General features: G+C 39.2%; 1 protein-coding gene across 3 annotated transcripts in view; it reads left to right on the top strand.

The window, feature by feature from the left end:
- Positions 1 to 20,396, top strand: part of UTRN (utrophin) — a 580,690-nt gene that overhangs the window by 155,283 nt on the left and 405,011 nt on the right. For all 3 annotated transcript variants that reach the window (XM_064360600.1, XM_064360601.1, XM_064360599.1), the window contains 9 exons: positions 16 to 219; positions 1,708 to 1,889; positions 2,878 to 3,028; positions 4,566 to 4,685; positions 8,229 to 8,330; positions 11,191 to 11,298; positions 11,583 to 11,762; positions 14,677 to 14,846; positions 18,819 to 18,942. In XM_064360600.1, coding sequence (XP_064216670.1) covers positions 16 to 219; positions 1,708 to 1,889; positions 2,878 to 3,028; positions 4,566 to 4,685; positions 8,229 to 8,330; positions 11,191 to 11,298; positions 11,583 to 11,762; positions 14,677 to 14,846; positions 18,819 to 18,942 — 1,341 coding nt within the window. The remainder of the gene's footprint in view (positions 1 to 15; positions 220 to 1,707; positions 1,890 to 2,877; positions 3,029 to 4,565; positions 4,686 to 8,228; positions 8,331 to 11,190; positions 11,299 to 11,582; positions 11,763 to 14,676; positions 14,847 to 18,818; positions 18,943 to 20,396) is intronic.

Genomic DNA, 20,396 nt, shown 5'->3' with positions numbered 1-20,396 from the left:
GCTTTGTTTTTATAGAGCACAGCACCTGAGGAGGAGCGTGAGAGCCCCCGAGCTGAAACCCCCAGCACTGTCACTGAGGTTGACACGGATCTGGACAGCTATCAGATAGCACTGGAGGAAGTGCTGACCTGGTTGCTTTCTGCCGAGGACACTTTCCAGGAGCAGGATGATATTTCTGATGATGTTGAAGAAGTCAAAGACCAGTTTGCAACCCATGAAGTAAATATCTGTAGTTTCTTACCAGGGTGTATCCCCCATGGGACCTGAACCTTAATCAGACACTCTACCCTCCTATTTGTTATCTATTGAGTTCTGCTCTGTGGAAAGGTCAATGGCTTATTTCAGAAACTGTGATATTTAAATAGTGCTTTGTTACAAAATTGGTGTGGGTGATTAAACTGTGCATCATAATTAGATTTCAGATTTTAGTTTTGTAATGGCATGTTTTGTAGAGACACTGATGAAAATCATTGCATAGTACTGCTCATTTCTGAAGTGCATTGTTATATATAAAAAGCATAGTGAACCAATACACCAAATCTTTAAGATTTGAGTGTTCCCCAGGAAATGTGTATTCTTTTTAATTGCATGATTAAACAAATGTCATACCTAGGGTTCCTGTATTTTTTTTACATCATAAAAGTTTCCTGCTCCTTTGAGGATATATTGCAGCATAGTGAATTTCACTATATGGAGATTTCTTTTTGGTTAAATTTTGTTTTGTATAGGTATGTTAATTGACAGATCTTATTTGTTGTTTTGGATAGAAAATAATATAAGTGGTTTTACCTCTCAAGCAGTTCCTCTTGGGTAAGTGAGGTATTTTATTTTATATGTGTGTGTGTATATACATTTTTTTTTTCTTTTTTTTTCTACAGAGTCTTACTCTGTTGCCCAGGTTGGAGTGCAGTGGCATGATCTCGGCTCACTGCAACTTTTCCCTCCCAGGTTCAAGGGATTCTTTTTTTTTTTTTTTGAGACAGAGTCTTGCTCTGTCGCCAAGCTGGAGTGCAGTGGCACAATCTCGGCTCACTGCAACCTCCGCCTCCTGGGTTCAAGCAATTCTTCCACCTCAGCCTCCCAAGTAGCTGGGACCACAGGCACGTGCCACCACGCCCAGCTAATTTTTGTATTTTTTTAGTAGAGATGGGGTTTCACCATGTTGGCCAAGATCAAGCAATTCTTATACCTCAGCCTTCTGAGTAGCTGGGATCACAAACGTGTTACCACGCCCCGCAAATTTTTTGTATTTTTAGTAGAGACGGGGTTTTACTGTGTTGTCCAGGCTGGTCTTGAACCTGGCCTCAAGTGATCTGCCTGCCTCAGCCTCCCAAATGGCTGGGATTATAGGTGTGAGGTGTGAGCCACCACTCCTGACCTTTTATTTATTGTATTTATTTAGAATTCCATGTTCATGATCTATGAGTAGCATAATCAGCATTTACTTTAAAGTAGCTGGTATTATCAGATGTTACATTGTTTGCTTTGAGCTGTTTCTCTTTTAACTTATGCCAGGTGTTTATTCCTGTTTTCAGAGCTTAAAAAATGTGATCAATGTCTGCTTTCTTTGAACTTTACTAGGCTACCTTTTTCTGCACCATTGACATTTGGGTTAGGCATTAGCAATTTGCTCAGCTTTTTTCTTTTTCTTTTTTTTTTTTTTTTTGCACTGAGAAGCTCACAAATCATAACAATGTCCCTTTCTAGGCTTTTATGATGGAACTGACTGCACATCAGAGCAGTGTGGGCAGCGTCCTGCAGGCAGGCAACCAACTGATAACACAAGGAACTCTGACAGACGAAGAGGAATTTGAGATTCAGGAACAGATGACCCTGCTGAATGCTAGATGGGAGGCCCTTAGGGTGGAGAGTATGGACAGACAGTCCCGGTGAGTGGAAAGCCAAGATATGCACTTAATTCCACACGCTGCTTTGCACAGTTGAGCTCTAGAAGGTGTCTGCATGTCTGTGAAAGCAAGATCATTACAGAACTTGCCTTGGAAAAGTAAGACTCTTTTCTATGGGTAATATTGCTGGAATTCTGCATGATCCTTGTTTCCCCTTTGATGTGTTAGCCAAACCAAAAGGTCAAGGTTGGAATGCAGAACTTAACAAAAAGGGGAAAGAAAACAGGTGTGGTGGCTCATGCCTGTAATCCCAGCACTTGGGAGGCTGAGGTGGGTGGATCACTTGAGGCCACAAGTTCAAGACCAGCCTGGGCAATGTGGCAAAACTTCATCTCTACTAAAAATACAAAAATTAGCTGGACATGGTGGTCCACACCTGCAATCCTAGCTATTTGGAGGTTGAGGCATGACAGTTGCTTCAACCCAGGAGGTGGAGGTTGCAGTGAGCTGAGATTGCATCACTGCACTCCAGTCTGAGCGACAGAGTGAGACTGTCTCAAAAAAAAGACATTTCATATGGACAGTTACTTATTTGCAATATTAAAATCAGCTAAACATTAACTGGGTATGAAGACAGGTCTATGTAGTATTGATCTACTGTTCCATTTTGTAATTTTTTAAAAGCTTTCTCATGGTTTATTTTATTTGATGTATTGTGTATTAAGGAACAAACTGCATTCATTGCCATTTCCACCTATTTAATAAGCAGGAATTCCTGATTGAAGAAACAATGATTCTGATATGAATACGAGGTGCCATTATTTGCATTCTTTGTCTGCATTTAATGAACTCCATTTAGGAAAAAATAAAAGTTTACTTTTCTGGCTTCTATATTTAAAGACTAAATGCTATCTTGAATGTTTAGACAAGGGTGTCTTCCCTTGCCCTGTATCTCCAGTGCCCGGAGTGTATATTTGACTTTGCACAGGGAAAAGGCTTGTAGGAGTAATGTTGTGCTCCCCACGTACAGGCTGCATGACGTGCTGATGGAACTGCAGAAGAAGCAGCTGCAGCAGCTCTCCACCTGGTTAACACTCACAGAGGAGCGCATTCAGAAGATGGAAACTTGCCCCCTGGACGACGATGTAAAATCTCTACAAAAGCTGCTCGAAGAACATAAAGTAAATCTGTCTCACATTTCTTTTATGCCTTATCAAATATGAAAGAGCAGCACTTAGCATCTCAGAGGCTGATGACGTCTATCATTAACATGAAGTGGAGACACTTCGTCAGGGTTCTCTTCATTTAGCAGCTCACAGGGTGGAATTCATGGGGATGAGACTATTCTGAGCCAGGGATGAAAGGGCAGGTAAAATTCTATATGTGATGTGCCGTTTTCTTGTGAAAGTACATAGCTTTCATACAACTGGAGAAGGGTTCTTTTGGCCCTGTAAGTGGGTAAGAACCCTGGCAAGTTGACTTGAGTTTGTATGCCACTGAAAAACTCAAAAAACAAAAAACAAAAAATGAACCCTAGCATGTTGGCATTCATGCAGTGTGTGGGTGAAGAGCACATTCTGAGAGGTGTCTGCACCCAGTCCTGTAAGGAGAGCTGTTTCTTCATGTCTAATCCAGGAAAGCAGCAGGCATTAAATGGGGAACCAAAATTTGGTGGGCAATTTAATTCGGTCACAGGTTTAGGAGACAAACTCTTCATAGTCAAGATAAGGAAAGGTGGAATAAAATATGCTGTCTGTAAATTGAAGAATTTTATTGATCAGTGAAACATGGATAACTGATAAGTAAAACTTTAGGGATACATTAAACACAACTCTGAGAAGCATTTTAGAACATCACTGATAGTGTTTAAATAAATTTTCTTTTTTTTTTTTTGAGACAGAGTCTTGCTCTGTCACCCAGACTGGAATATAGTGGCACGATCTTGGCTAATTGCAACCTCCACCTCCTGGGTTCAAGCAATTCCGCCACCTCAGCCTCCCAAGTAGCTGAGACTACAGGCACGTGCCATCATGTCTGGCTAAATTTTGTATTTTTAGTAGCGTTGGGTTTGTACCAGGTTGGCCAGACTGGTCTTGAACTCCTGACCACAAGTGATCCACCTGCCTCGGCTTCCCAAAGTGCTGGGATTACAGGTGTGGGCCACCACACCTGGCCTATAAATTTTCCATGTATCCAATGACTATGCTCTTCTCATGGAAAAGGTGAGAGAGTTGAAGGTGTCCATACTTCCTTAATTGTTTTCTCTTGTAGCTAACCAGAGTAACTCTTGAGTATCATGTAGCATTCTACTTATCTCTTTGTACCATCCTGCACTAGATAAAATGATCTCTGATTTTGTATATTTAAGCTCTGGACTTTTTTGCTTTACCTCTTTTACACTTTTGTCTTGATTCCTGGTATGGACACTCAACTCTTTTATGCTCTAAATTCTGGGGAAGGCCAGAACTTGAATAAAAGTGGTGATATTGCCATTTGCAGTCTGTTATGACATTGTATCCTCAAACTACCTTTGCTGAAAATGAAATGTAAAGATGTATAATAGGATTAGTTTCATTAGTAGAACACTTAGGGTAATGATTGGAAATTTAAATATGATGCCTCATTAAGTGTCCTTAATTACTATTGACAACTGAGTGCATTTTAAATAGGTAAATGTGAAAGAGTAGAAATAATGGTTTATCTTAATTTTTTCTCTAGAGTTTGCAAAGTGATCTTGAGGCTGAACAGGTGAAAGTAAATTCATTAACTCACATGGTGGTCATTGTTGATGAAAACAGTGGTGAGAGTGCTACAGCTATTCTAGAAGACCAGTTACAGGTAAGGGCCCTATAAAGTTGGATAATCCTGAGGGACCTGTGATCTGAGACCCAATTACATATTGCCTCTATTCTTCATGTCCTTTCTCATTCTTTGTCCAGAAGGGTAGAAAAACCCACCTTTGGTTATATTGCCCAGTTGGGATTCTACAGTGTGTGGTTTACGGGAGTACCCAGGTATTGATTCCTTTACTTAAGCTCTTGGGGTTAATGGGTGGGGTTGGTTGCAGTCCCCAGCTTCCTTGTGCATAATGACAAGATTTGGAAGCACAGGATACTAGTCTGTTTTCACACTGCCAGTAAAGACATACCTGATATTGGGAAGAAAAAGGTGTTTAATAGACTTACAGTTCCACGTGGCTGGGGAGGTCTCACAATCATAGCAGAAGGGAAGGAGGAGCAAGTCACATCTTACATGGATGATGGCAGGTCAAAAGAGAGAGCTTGTGCAGAGAAACTCCATTTTTTAAAGCCATCAGGTCTTGTGAAATTTATTTACTATCACAAGAACAGCTTGGGAAAGAAACCTTATGATTCAATTACCTCCCACCAGGTTCCTCTCATGAAACTTGGGAATTGTGGGAGTCACAATTCAAGAGGAGGCTTGGATGGAGACACAAGCAAACCATGTAATTCTGCCCCTGACCCCTCCCAAATCTCATGTCCTCACATTTCAAAACCAATCATGCTTTCCCAATAGCCTCCCCAAAGTCTTAACTCATTTCAGCATTAACTCAAAAGTTCACAGTCTGAAGTCTCATCTGAGACAAGGCAAGTCACTTCTGCCTATGAGCCTGTAAAATCAGAAGCAAGTTAATTACTTCCTAGTTACAAGGGTGTACAGCCATTAGGTAAACACAGCCATTCCAAATGGGAGAAATTGGCCAAAACAAAGGGGCTACAGTCCCCATTCAAGTATGAAATCTGATGGGGCAGAGTCAAATCTTAAAGCTCCAAAATGATCTTCTGTGACTTCATGTTTCACATCCAGGTCACACCTATGCAAGAGTTGGGCTCCCATGGTCTTGGGCAGCTCTGCCCCTGTGGCTTTGTAGGGAACAGACCCCCTCCTGACTGCTTTCATGGGCCAATGTTGAGTGTTTGTGGCTTTTCTAGGCACATAGTGCAAGCTGTCAGTGAATCTACCATTCTGGGGTCTGGAGAATGGTGGTTTTCTTCTCATAGCTCCGCTAAGCAGTGCCCCAGGATGGACTCTATGTGGACCACATTTTCCTTCTGCACCGCCATAGCAGAGATTCTCCATGAAAGCCCCACCCTTGCAGCAAACTTCTGCTTGGACATCCGGGCATTTCCATACGTCCTCTGAAATCTAGGTGGATGTTCTCAGACATCAATTCTTGACTTCTGTGTACCCGCAAGCTCAACACCACATGGAACCTGCCAAGGCTTGGGGCTTACACCCTCTGAAGCCATGACCTGAGCTGTACCTTGGCCCCTTTTAGTCATGGCTACAGCAGCTGGGACACAGGGCACTAAGTCCCTAGACTGCACAAAGCATGGAGACCTTGGTTCCAGCCCACGAAACCATTTAATAAGTCTCTAGGAAGTTCCAAACTTTCCCACATTTTTCTGTCTTCTTCTGAGCCGTCCAAACTGTTCCAACCCCTGCCTCTTACCCAGTTCCAAAGTCATTTCCACATTTTCAGGTATCTTTCAGCAGCACGCCACTCTACTGGTACCAATTTACTGTATTAGTTCGTTTTCACACTGCTAATAAAGCATACCTGAGACTGGGAAGAAAAGGAGGTGTAATGGACTTACAGTTCCACATGGCTGGGGAGGCCTCACAATCATGGCGGAAGGCAAGGAAGAGCAAGTCACATCTTACATGCATGGGAGCCGACAGAGAGAGCTTGTGCAGGGAAATTCCCTTTTTCGAAACCATCAGATCTCTTGAGACTTATTCACTATCATGAGAACAACACGGGAAAGACCTGCCCCCATGCTTCTTTTACCTCCCACTGAGTTCTTTCCACAAAATGTGGTAATTGTAGGAGTTATAATGCAAGATGTGATTTAGATAGAGACACAGGCAAATCATATCACACAGGAACTGATCTTATTAAGTGATCCACTGACTTCTTGGAAGCACTTGAGGAATTTGTTAAAATGTAGATTCCTAGGCTCTACCCAGAACCTAAATCCAGGTGAGGGAGGAGTGCAGTGAATTTTCAATGTAAGAAAAAATTATGTGCATACTGAAGTTTGAGAATTTCAGCCAGTAGGATTCAATATCTCAGTGTTTTTGGTAGATTAATTTGTGAATTTCAATAACAGTTTTTGAAACTCCAACAAATTGCTTCTTTTTGCACAAAGGCAATAGTGGATCTTTACAAGTCTTTAACAAATAAATTTATTGGTATTTCATTTGAACAGTACTTGGATTACCTTGTAAGACATTGTCATTTTATTTAAATAAGATGTCTCATTAAATGAGGCAATCCAAACCATAATTTTATCACATGAGGTCCTTTTGCATTTGTAATATTTAAAGTCGGCCAGTGGTTCTAAGACTTCTATGCAGTAGTTAGTTATTATAATAACCTAAGAGCTAAGTATTCATGCCTTGACTGTTTAGCAGTGAAGAATCTGAGATTCAGAGAGGTTAAGTAATGCTCCTGAGATTTAAATACACAGTGAGTATTTTAAATACTCACAGTCTCATGCTGAGACTGGAAATCTATCTTCTGGCTCTAAGTTTTCTACCCTTTGCACTATGAAAAACTTACTCTCATATTAACTATCAAAATAGTATATGAATTAAATAATTATTGTTCACATGTATATAGTACAAAAATAAATTTTAACATTTGTTAATCATTATTTATAAAATTGTAATAAAATGATTTTGGGGGAAATAATCATGGAGTGATTTTTTTATAATTAATCAAATTTATCTATCTATTTAGTATTACTAATACTGGTAAGAGTCTGTTGCTAGTTTATGTAACTTATGGGAAATTTTTTATGGATCACATAATGTAAACAGAACAAATCTTTTTTTAATTGTCTTGTAAAAATTCTCTTATTCGAAACAGTTTTTATAAATTAACCATTTTTCATAATGTTGGTACTACAGATGAAAATTTTCTTGGCATGTAAAAGAGAGTTAAGAAATGTACCAGACATGCTGGTTTTTTAGAAAAATTTGAAAAATTTGAAGCACAAAAAGTAGATAGGTTTGCTTTATTTTGAAATTATATGTAAAAATGTCCTATTCTAATATAAAAACCACAGTGAAACAGAAAGAGCAGATTTGGATTCAAAGATACAAAGGACAGAGTTCTAGTTGTGCTACTTTCTAGCTATGTGAAATCATTTGTTCAATTCTATGGAAATTAGTTTTTCTAATTCATACATTTATAGGCCTAGTCTGTGTTATTTTAAAGCAACTGTTATAAAAATACTTTTTGTAAGTTGCTATGCTATAATAAAGAACAATGGAAATCATGAATTTCTTCGAGGATTGTGATAACCCTCTCTTAAAGCTGTGTTGACCAAGGATGGTTTCTTCTTGTCCTAGAAACTTGGTGAGCGCTGGACAGCAGTATGCCGCTGGACTGAAGAACGCTGGAGTAGGTTACAAGAAATCAATATATTATGGCAGGAATTATTGGAAGAACAGGTATGAAACTGTTTTCCATAAGGGGCAAAATAAATGGTGAAAAGTAACCTATCTTTTATTGTGACATTAGAATGAAAGTTGCCTTGTTTACTTTTCTTTGAAAGGAAAATATATAAATAATTATTTTAAAGATCAAATTTCTATCCAGTTTGTAACTGATCATGAAGCTTATTCATAGAGGTCATGTCCTTGGCTCCACTAATATGACCTGTTTTCATTACTTGGAATGTTAGTACTTAGATATACTGTTTTCATGATTTTTTTGACATTATAGTTATTAGTGGATATGTGTTGGGTGATGTGTTTGAATTTGTACTGACACAATGCCTAGCCTATAATTTGTGCTCAGTAAACAATGAATGATGAATCCACTCAATACATTGTGAACTTTAATTCCCTAGATTTTTTCTTGATTTTTAACAATTATAATTATTGAAATTAATGAGAAAATATTATTTAGCAACACCTTTGATTTAACACTGGGTTAACTGCATAGTTTTTCCACTAAGTGTTACCACAGCAGATGAACCTGTTGTACAAAGCTGCCACCTTGATTTTTCAGTAGGAGTAGCGGCTCTTTGCCTGTTCTCTGTCCTTCCAGAAAACCATCAAAACAAAATACAATTAAGTAAAACTTTTCTCCCCAAATGCCAAACAGTTGTGGTTTAAAAAAATAAGCAGATACTGGCTGGGTGCAGTGGTTTATGCCTGTAATCCCAGCACTTTGGGAGCCTGAGGTGGGCGGATCACCTGAGGTCAGGAGTTCAAGAGCAAACTAGCCAACATTGTGAAACCCCATCTCTACTAAAAATACAAAAATTAGCTGTGTATGCTGGCAGGTGCCTGTAATCGCAGCTACTTGGGAGCCTGAGGCAGGAGAATTGCTTGAACCTGGAAGGCAGAGGTTGCAGTGAGCTGAGATTGCACTATTGCACTCCAGCCTGGGCAACAGGAGTGAGATTCCCTCTCAAAAAAAAAAAAAAGCAGATACTCTATTAACATCTCTCAGTGTTCATTTTGATTCTTTTAAATGCATTTCATTTCCATCCATAAGAAGCAACTATATTTTCTTCAGGGGAAAAAAACCCGAGTGTATGATGTTTTGTGGCTTCCTAAATATGGTGGCAGATACATCTTAAAAAGCAGGTTGCAGAATTTGTCCAAATATAAATTGTTTATGACTACTTCCCCTCCCTCAATCTGTGGTCAGATTTTTCTTAAAAGGAACCACAAAAGGGACCTGATTCTGATTTCTGAAATATTTACGTTTTGCTTTATAAATATTTACATTTACTGTGAACCTTGTATTCAGGCCAAAGAGTCTCATAGAATAGTTAAAATTTTACTTCAATAATGACAGTAGAAAGGCCGGGTGCTGTGGATCACACCTGTAATCCCAGCATTTTGGGAGGCCGAGGTGTGTGGATCACTTGAGGTCAGGCCAACATGGTAAAACCCCATCTCTACTAAAAATATAAAAAATCAGCCAGGCATGTTGTGGGCAGCTGTAATCCCAGCCAGTTGGGAGGCTATTGAGGCAGGAAAATCGCTTGAACCCAGGAGGCAGAGTTTGCAGTGATCCAAGATGGCACCACTGCACTCCGATCTGGGAGTGCACTCTGTTTCAAAATACTACTACTACTACTACTACTACTAATAATTACAGTAGAAGAAGACAGTGATTGCTAGAGAAAACCATTGTGTTACTCTTCTATCCTGTAAAATAATTGCAAATTTGTAAACAATTTTAATTTGATGATAAAAAATAGTTTAAAAATAGACAGTGGCTGGTATTTCAGTCACTTGTATCACTTCAGGTTTTAAACTGACCTTTGACTTGTGTTCTATAATGATCTGACATTTTCACTATACCTTTTGTGTGTGTGTGTATAGTATCTACATGTTCTGCCTAACAGCATTGTTATTTATGTGCATATCTTATCAGCCTCACTAGACAGAGGACACGATCCATATTTGTCTCTTATTTCCCCAATGTTTACTTTTTTTGGGTGGTGAAATATAGAGGCAAGGAATAGTTGTTAAATATTTAACTGATAAATAAAATCACTGAGGAAGAATTGATACCATTGCAAATACAGAATCAAGCTTTTTTTTTCCCTCCCTGCTAAATAGAAAAGGGTTTCTGCCCTAAATGCTACATTTCGGGAAGAATTATCTCAGTGTAGCTCCAGTTGATTTCCATCTCTTCTTCAGGATTTTCTCTCTACATGACTGAATATCCTCTGCTTAGAAAACATGCATTGTTGGCCAATGACATTTAAAAATCCTTCTATGGGCTTCGGGCGATCTTCAGACTTCTTCCTTTAATTATAATTACTGTTGAACCTTAAAGGCTAGTGTGGATTTTCTATGTGATACCATGGAAAGACCATTGGTTTTGGGGTGTGGACCCTTGACCCAGCTCTGCCATTAACTAGCCGAGTGATCGCAGACATGTAACTTGACGTCTCTTTCCTTCCTCTCTAAAATGAGGGGCTGAGACAAGACAATCTCCTAGCTTTCTTCTGCCTCTAGAAAGTTATAATGTAATTCCTTTGGAGACTTACATAGTTGGATTTAGCCTTTTCCCTCCACCTATATCCTTGAGAATTAGGTTTCATTACCTAGGTATGAGGCTAATGTCAGATTGTTGTGTTACAAATCTGAGAAGGATAATATTTTAAAGAAAGGTGTCTTTCTGGGTCATTTGTGCCTCAGACTTAGGTGTTTGAAGGGCTTCTTATCCCCAGGTAAGGGTGAAGCCTCTAATAAAAGTTAGAAACTTAGACACATGATTTAATTGAATTACCAAATGATTCTGTAGATAAAGTTCACCTTTTTTTTTTTTTATTACTTTTAGTGCTTATTGAAAGCTTGGTTAACCGAAAAAGAAGAGGCTTTAAATAAAGTCCAGACCAGCAACTTCAAAGACCAAAAAGAACTAAGTGTCAGTGTTCGACGTCTGGCTGTAAGTGATGTGGTTGTCAGCAGCTGTGTTGTAAGCCTATGATCTCTTAACGTTGTATAGCTAATGGTTAATACAGTTTAGTGAATACAGATTACAGCTCATTACCTAGCATTAGACTGCTGCCCTGTAACGATATGGAACCATGAGAGTTATGTTTTAGCATAGCGAACTGCAGAGCAGGCACATTTTACTATAAAATATATATGTTTAAATTTTTTGACTGGGAAACAGAAAGATAAAGTCCTGTTAAAAGAGAGTCATCTAATAAATATCTGAAATACTAGATTTTGAAGGAAGACATGGAAATGAAGCGTCAAACATTGGATCAGCTGAGTGAGATTGGCCAGGATGTGGGGCAATTACTTGATAATTCTAAGGCATCTAAGAAGATCAACAGTGACTCAGAGGAGCTGACTCAAAGATGGGATTCTTTGGTTCAGAGACTAGAAGATTCCTCCAACCAGGTACTTTTTGATTTGGGTCATATGTTATGCCATGAAGTAAACATTTAAAATTTAAATGTTTAGGTTAGTTTTAATTTGTATGAAATAGAAGAGTAGTAGACAAACTAAAAAGTTAGTTCCTTATACTTGATGAAAAATTGGCATGTGAAAATCACCTTTCTAAAGTAAGTTTTAATAGATTCTTTTACTATCCTGTAATTTAATTCATAGTAACTGATTACACTTAGCCAATAAATAACTTAAACATCTTAAATCTTAAGTAATCTAATCTTTTTTTTTTTATTTATTTTTATTTATTTATTTATTTATTTTTTTTATTGCATTTTAGGTTTTGGGGTACATGTGAATAACATGCAAGGTTGTTGCACAGGTGCACACCTGGCAGTATGATTTGCTGCCTCCCTCCCCTTCACCTATATCTGGCATTTCTCCCCATGCTATCCCTCCCCAACTCCCCACCCCCCCCACTATCCCCCCTCCCCCACAACAGACCCCCGTGTATAGTGCTCCCCTCCCTGTGTCCATGTGTTCTCCTTGTTCAACACCCGCCTATGAGTGAGAACATGTGGTGTTTGATTTTGTGTTCTTGTGTCAGTTTGCTGAGAATGATGTTTTCCAGGTTCATCCATGTCCCTACGAAGGATGTGAACTCCTCCTTTTTAATGGCTGCATAATATTCCATGGTGTATATGTGCCACATTTTTCCTGTCCAGTCTATCATCGATGGGCATTTGGGCTGGTTCCAGGTCTTTGCTATTGTAAACTGTGCTGCAATGAACATTCGTGTGCATGTGTCCTTATAGTAGAACGATTTATAATCCTTTGGATATATGCCCAGTAATGGGATTGCTGGGTCAAATGGAATTTCTATTTCTAGGTCCTTGAGGAATCGCCACACTGTTTTCCACAATGGTTGAACTAATTTACACTCCCACCAACAGTGTAAAAGTGTTCCTATTTCTCCACATCCTCTCCAGCATCTGTTGTCTCCAGATTTTTTAATGATCGCCATTCTAACTGGCGTGAGATGGTATCTCAATGTAGTTTTGATTTGCATTTCTCTAATGACCAGTGATGATGAGCATTTTTTCATATGTTTGTTGGCCTCATGTATGTCTTCTTTTGTAAAGTATCTGTTCATATCCTTCGCCCATTTTTGAATGGGCTTGTTTGTTTTTTTCTTGTAAATCTTTTTTAGTTCATTGTAAATTCTGGATATCAGCCCTTTGTCAGACGGGTAGGCTGCAAAAATTTTTTCCCATTCTGTTGGTTGCCGATTCACTCTATTGACTGTTTCTTTTGCCGTGCAGAAGCTGTGGAGTTTGATTAGGTCCCATTTGTCTATTTTGGCTTTTGTTGCCAATGCTTTTGGTGTTTTGGTCATAAAGTCCTTGCCTACGCCTATGTCCTGAATGGTTTTGCCTAGGTTTCCTTCTAGTGTTTTTATGGTGTTACGTCTTATGTTTAAGTCTTTAATCCATCTGGAGTCAATTTTAGTGTAAGGTGTCAGGAAGGGGTCCAGTTTCTGCTTTCTGCATATGGCTAGCCAGTTTTCCCAACACCACTTATTGAACATGGAATCCTTTCCCCATTGATTGTTTTTTTCAGGTTTGTCAAAGATCAGGTGGTTGTAGATATGTTGTGTCGCCTCCGACGTCTCTGTTCTGTTCCATTAGTCTATATCTCTGTTTTGGTACCAGTACCATGCTGTTTTGATTACTGTAGCCTTGTAGTATAGTTTGAAGTCCGGTAGTGTGATGCCTCCTGCTTTGTTCTTTTTGCTTAGAATTGACTTGGCTATGCAGGCTCTCTTTTGGTTCCATATGAAGTTTAAGGTGGTTTTTTCCAGTTCTGTGAGGACGGTCATTGGTAGCTTGATGGGGATAGCGTTGAATCTGTAAATTACTTTGGGCAGTATGGCCATTTTCACGATATTAATTCTTCCTAACCATGAACATGGAATGTTTCTCCATCTGTTTGTGTCCTCTCTTATTTCGTTGAGCAGTGATTTGTAGTTCTCCTTGAAGAGGTCCTTTACGTTCCTTGTTAGTTGTATTCCTAGGTATTTTATTCTCTTTGTAGCAATTGTGAATGGCAGTTCGTTCTTGATTTGGCTCTCTTTAAGTCTGTTATTGGTGTATAGGAATGCTTGTGATTTTTGCACATTGATTTTGTATCCTGAGACTTTGCTGAAGTTGCTTATCAGTTTCAGGAGATTTTGGGCTGAGGTGATAGGGTCTTCTAGATATACAATCATGTCGTCTGCAAATAGAGACAATTTGACTTCCTCCTTTCCTAATTGAATACCCTTTATTTCTTTTTCTTGCCTGATTGCTCTGGCTAGTAATCTAATCTTTTAATAAGATTACTTAAGTATTTTAATGAATTAATCAGACATAAAACATTGGTTTGTAGACAGATGTTCTTAGCAGCATTATTTATAAAAGCCAAAAAGTGGAACAACTCAAGTGTCCATACAGAGATGAATGGATAAACAAAATGTGGCTTGTGCATACAATACAATATTATTTGATAATACAAAATAATGAACCACTGACATATGCTGTAACGTAGATGAACCTTGAAAATACTACAGAAGCCAGTTGCAAGATTGTATGCACTATAATTCCATTTATAGGCAATGTCCACAATGGGAAAATCCACAGAGACAGAGAGTAGATGAGTGGTTGTCACTGGTAGAAGTGGGGAATGGAGAGTGATGGTTTATAGGTATGGGATTTCTTTTCGGGGTGATAACATGCTCTGGAGACAGAGTGTGAGGATGATTATACAACTGTATAAATATACTAATAGCCATTAAATTGTACATTTCAAAAGGAGAATTTATAGCATGTGAATTACGTCTTAATGAAGCTATTATAAAAATTGAAATTTTGGATGGCTTTTATTTCAGGTGACTCAGGCTGTAGCAAAGCTGGGGATGTCTCAGATTCCTCAGAAGGACCTTTTGGAGACTGTTCGTGTAAGAGAACAAGTAACTACAAAAAAATCTAAGCAGGAACTGCCTCCTCCTCCTCCCCCAAAGAAGAGACAGATCCATGTGGATATCGAAGCTAAGAAAAAGTAAGAAGAGAAAGAGAAATTGTTCAAACACAATATTGCACGTACTGCATTATCATTAATCATATGCAAATATACACATAATTTTTATTGTGAAAATCCAACTAGTAAACCACTCACTGCCCCTATCTTCTGAATATTCTACTTGGCACTAGCTAAGCATCTAAATTTTCTTGGATGATTTTATTTATCCTATGTTCGATTTGGAGAACTTTGTGATCGAACCTTTCTTTTTTCCATTCCTGTTATTCTCCTTGAAGGATATGATTGTCCATGACTCTCTTTTTATTCTTTCTTTCACTTCACAACTCGACAATTTTGCTTTAGGTAGACATCCCTATTCTTCAGGAATCTCTTTCCTCTTTTTATCGTTAAAAATACTTAATTCAGGAAAAGATTTCATTTCTAGTGTCCTTTTTTCTCCCCTCTCTCCCCTTATCCTTTTTCATGTTTTGTTGCTTCCTTTGTTAATTTCATTGTCAGATTAATTACGATATTCTTCATATTTGGATTAAAGATTCATCTTTGGCATTAAATATTTCTTTTAGTCTCATTGGTTCAAAAAAAAAACTCAGGATCTCTAGAATAATAATAATCACAGCTGACATATATCGAGCTTTTACTATGTCAGCTATTCTATTGTGTTATACTGTGTGCAGGTACTGTACCTGACATGAACTGTAGCGGGTAATCCTCAAAACACTCTTTGAATAATATTACTATTTCCCTCTTACAGGAGAATCCCATGCTTGGGTAAATGGGCAATTATTTTGGGCCTGAATAAAAATTATATGCTTTCTCCAAGTTAGCTTTTTTTAGACAAAGCAGCATTCCAATGTTACCAGATGGTTTTTACATTGATAATAAGGCTATATTTCTGCCTCCTAATAGCATCTTCCTATAGGACCAGCATGCCTCTGAGTTCTAAGCAGCCCTTCCGGAACCTTTACTTTTGGAGCCAAGACAGCACAGGAAGAAGACGCTTCTAATGTTAATATTAGCACAGATCTCACATTTCTTCAGTGCATATTATCTGCTTGGTATATCTGGCAATGTATCTCTCCAATACTGACTTTGTGCATTTGGAAGCATAGAAGGTTGTAAAAGACTAGGGTACATAACTGGGAAATCTTACTTTAAACAGAACTGTATTGTTTAGGGTACATTGTGCTGCAAGAAACAGAATACCGTGCCAAAGTGTCTTAAACAATGAGATCGTTGGTGATCCCATATTACAAGAGATTTGGAGGTAGGGCTGTTTTAATGGAAGGGTGTGGTTCAGCAACCCTCCATCTGCAGTCTCTGTCATTCTTGGATGTTGGCTTTTACTCTTAGCCTTGTCTTCTTGGCAGACTCCTGCCCTGTTCTCGCTGATGCCCTGGGTGCATGGGAGGTTGAAACTATCTGGTCTTTCGAGTCTCTGTAGTTGTGTTTTGGGGGACTCTGACAGCAAGGAAGAATTATAGAGAGGGAGTATCTGTTGCATGGGCGACCAGCTGCAAGGACCACAGCTGTTGACTCCACGACTTGACTGATGCAGACATTCCTTCAGTTAATTCTTGGACAAATAGAGCCTTGAATACATCTGTTCATTACAGTTAAATCTCATTATTAGGAAGATCATTTTTATGCTCAAATTCTGCCCCCCTAGGTCTGCCTACATGTGCTGGTTCTTTTGGAGTGATATGGAGCCACATAGCCTTTTCAATATGTGACCTCCTCAGTCTTTGAAGATAACTTTTATATGCCAGTTTTTATCACCTTAAAGTGCAGGGGATCCTTAACCATGCCTATGTAACATCATTTCCAGACCCTTTTATATCTTCTGTCTGCTGTAGAAACCACTATTAGTTTGCCTTCAAATGAACTACCCCAATAATTGATGGCCTTAAATGACTGCTTAATGCAGTGCCCCATTTAAAATGTATGCTTAAAAAATGGCGGCTGATTTCCAGTTCTCTTCCCCTGGTGCTACTGTGTGGTTGTTTTTACCAGCTCAGGGTACAGTGGGACAGTTATTTCCTAGAATGTTGATTATCTGCTCCTGTGGCCTGTGATCATTGCGTCAGTCTTGCCCATGTTGAGAGCAGACGTTGACTGAGTCTCCAAGGTCGTTGTAAATGTGTGATTTTTAGGTGGCCATTTCTTCTCTGAAAGATTGAATAGAAAGCTGCTATTAAGATGACAGGAGGAATGTACTCTGTTTGAGCAATACCTTGACCCCAGCTATTTACCTAGAACATCACAAAACCCCTCACCTATTACAGGGAAAATTTACCTTGATGAAAAGATAAAATATTCATAATTCACCAGAAACACTTTAAGCAAAGTTTCTCACAAGAATCAGCAGTAACAACTGTGTCACTGCTTAACGTACTGAGAAGCTATGTGAAGAGGGTATTAAGAAGACAGACCCGGTGGCTCACGCCTGTAATCCCAGCACTTTGGGAGGCCGAGGCGGGTGGATCACGAGGTCAAGAGATCGAGACCATCCTGGTCAACATGGTGAAACCCCGTCTCTACTTAAAAATACAAAAAATTAGCTGGGCATGGTGGCGTGTTCCTGTAATCCCAGCTACTCAGGAGGCTGAGGCAGGAGAATTGCCTGAACCCAGGAGGCAGAGGTTGCGGTGAGCCGAGATCGCGTCATTGCACTCCAGCCTGGGTAACAAGAGCGAAACTCCGTCTCAAAAAAAAAGGAGACAGACCATCTTGGTTTGAATCCCAGCCTCACCCTTTGTTAGCTTTGTGACATGGGGGCTGTTTTTGAAAACCTCTGTGCGTGGAGTGCCTTCGTCTCTAAAAGGGGTAATAATAATATATACTTTATAGGGTGCTGGTGAGGATTCCTTAAGTTAATAATAGACATAAAACACTTAGAAAGGGGCCAGGTAGAGGGGCCAGCAATCAGTGATCCTGGCTCCTCTTGTTCCTCCTGCTGTGATTTTAACCGATCTTCTCAGCACGTCTCAGATCTGTCCTTTTCATCTTCTTTCCCACTGCTGCTCTCTTAGTTTTGACTCCCGTTGCTACCACAGCCTGTTCTCTGCTCTTTTCTCTCTTTAATGCCTTCTCCTCGGTGAACACTAAAGGTTAAATAGAATCATGTCAGTTCCATGCGCAGAACTCCCCCTTGGCTCTCAGCTGCCTTTTCGTTAAGTCCAAACTCTGTAATGTGTCCTGCAGGGCCTTCCCGTAACTGGTCCATGTGATTCTTGGCCACATCGTCAATTGTCCCTTCCTCGTGAGTTCAGTACTCATTATTCCAGACACACCTAACTAATACTTGGCAGTGTGCAAAATGTGATCTTCCCTTTCTTTGCTTTCCCTCAGCAAGGGAAACTCCTCAGTGTAATGCTGTCGTTCTCCTCTAAGAAGCCATCCATGCCCCGATTAGATTAGAAGCTATTCCTGGGAATTCCTGGAACTAGCACCTAGCAAATTCTTTGGTTAATGCCTGCTACTTTCCATTGCTTACTAGACTAGAAGCTCCTTGAGAGCTGAGATTTGTATCTGGTTCACTTTCATATCAAGAGCTCAGCCCAATGCCTGACATTTAGTGAGGCTCAATCATTACATATTGAACAAAAGAAGGTGTTAACTTTAGGAATGTCTGTACTTGTTCTTTGCTGATATTATCTAACCAAATCTGATTTTTATTATCTACAAGCATTTATAAAAATACAAGTGATTCTTTATAAAGGTAAAACTTATTTGAATATATAAAGTTTAAAAAAAATTTATTTGATTATTTTCTTCAAGTGTTTATTAACACTATAATATTATTACTCTTTTCATACTTTTAATTGTAAATATATGATCTTATTTTGCATGGTTACCATATTTCTGGGTTATTGTTTTTGGGGGAGTGTTAAAAGCACATAGTCCCGATGAGCATTTGGGTCGCTCTTTCCGGAGTCAAGTAAAACAATAGAAGAAAACCTGACAAATGGTCACCTCTGAATCTTCAATCAGGTTTGATGCTATAAGTGCAGAGCTGTCGAACTGGATTGTGAAATCAAAGACTGTCGTTCAGACCACAGAGATAAAAGAGTATAAGAAGATTCAAGACACTTCTGAAATGAAAAAGAAATTGAAGGTAAAACATAAACCACATATACCCTAGTACGTAATATATTTCTTCATGCTGGATTTTCTTCTGGCATAAAGATGTTATGGGATTCAAAAGCCTCCTGTAAAATAAATGTAGGCAGAAGGTAGCTTTTAGTACATTGTAGTGAATTTTGAATCCAATCATGCCAGCTGTCATCAGATCCCTATTTGGAGGAGGGAATTTTTTTTTTTCCATCTTTGTCAATCATTGAGATGTACAGTGAGGAACACTTCTTATGGTGATCCAGTTAGTAGTACTAAGTTTAGATCACCCTTAATCTGGTACCTAATAATTTATGACTTTATATAAACATTATGCTGAAGATGTTTTGCCTTCTAAATACAACAAACTATTTCAAATCAAGAAGTGTCTTTAATATGTTTCCTTTAGAGTTTTTAAAAATAAATACTATTAAGACGTGTGAGACCTTAGCCCTGCTGCTTTGCATGCTTATGTGTGATACTGAAGAGTGTGATGGGAGCTTGCAGAGCTTGGTGCTTGGTGCTCATACGTCCCCTGCAGGTTACTGCATTAGCTATTTGGTCACCTGGTGGAAGTCTGCAGTGACTTCTGTATCAACAGTGGAGTTTTATTTTAAAGAGTGTGGAAGATATTTTAAAAACAAGATGTGCATAAATATCTAAGGTTTCACTTGGGAAGTGGTGGGTGAAATGGGAAGTGAGATGAGGCCAGGATTGCGGGTGTCTTCATATAACAGCAAAGTCCAGAGGGTGAGGTGGTCTGAGCTGGAACTTGCAAGAGGGCTTAGGGCACACCAGACACTGGGAGCGGTTTTCTTTGCCCAGAATGCCCCTCCATTAAGCCCACCTTGCTGTGTGGTTGAAATGTCCCCACTCTAGGAGGCTTCCCTTGGCATCACTAGGAAGATCTCAGTGATTAATCTTTTGACTTCATGTGACTTTGGCCATACCTCCATGAAAGCCTTTCTTGCATTTATGCTGTTGTTTGTTTATATGTCTGCCTGTGAGGGCTTCATAATTGAAGATAATTTTCCATTGCACCCTTTTTCTTTCAGCACTTATAAAGCCCTTGTGACTCATGGAAGCAGAGTGTGATGACTGTGGATGGGCAGGGGGAATGGGGAAGTTGGTTGAGCTGAGAGCACCTTTATCAGAGCCCTCTGCACAGAGGTGGGAGAGCCAGAAGCGGTCTGTGTTACATCATTTCACATGCTCTCGTAGTTCTGAAAAATAGGTAGATGATTTTAATGATCACTGACCACCCAGCTGTCAAAGACATTCAGGTGACAGAAAATTTAGTAGTGACAATGATCTTCCTGGAACAAGTCCCACAAAATTTTGATAAGTTGAAGTCCATCGTGTGACCCAGACAGATTTTACTGGCAGAAACTGTTGCTATATTTGGGGTATAAAATAAAATTGTGTGTGTATATGTAAGGCATGATTGGCATTCCTTTG

Source organism: Aotus nancymaae, unplaced genomic scaffold (genome assembly GCF_030222135.1).
Source record: "Aotus nancymaae isolate 86718 unplaced genomic scaffold, 86718_ANA_hifiasm-v0.15.2.pri h1tg000040l, whole genome shotgun sequence".
Taxonomy (NCBI): domain Eukaryota; kingdom Metazoa; phylum Chordata; class Mammalia; order Primates; family Aotidae; genus Aotus; species Aotus nancymaae.
This window is presented reverse-complemented; position numbering and strand designations above follow the sequence as displayed.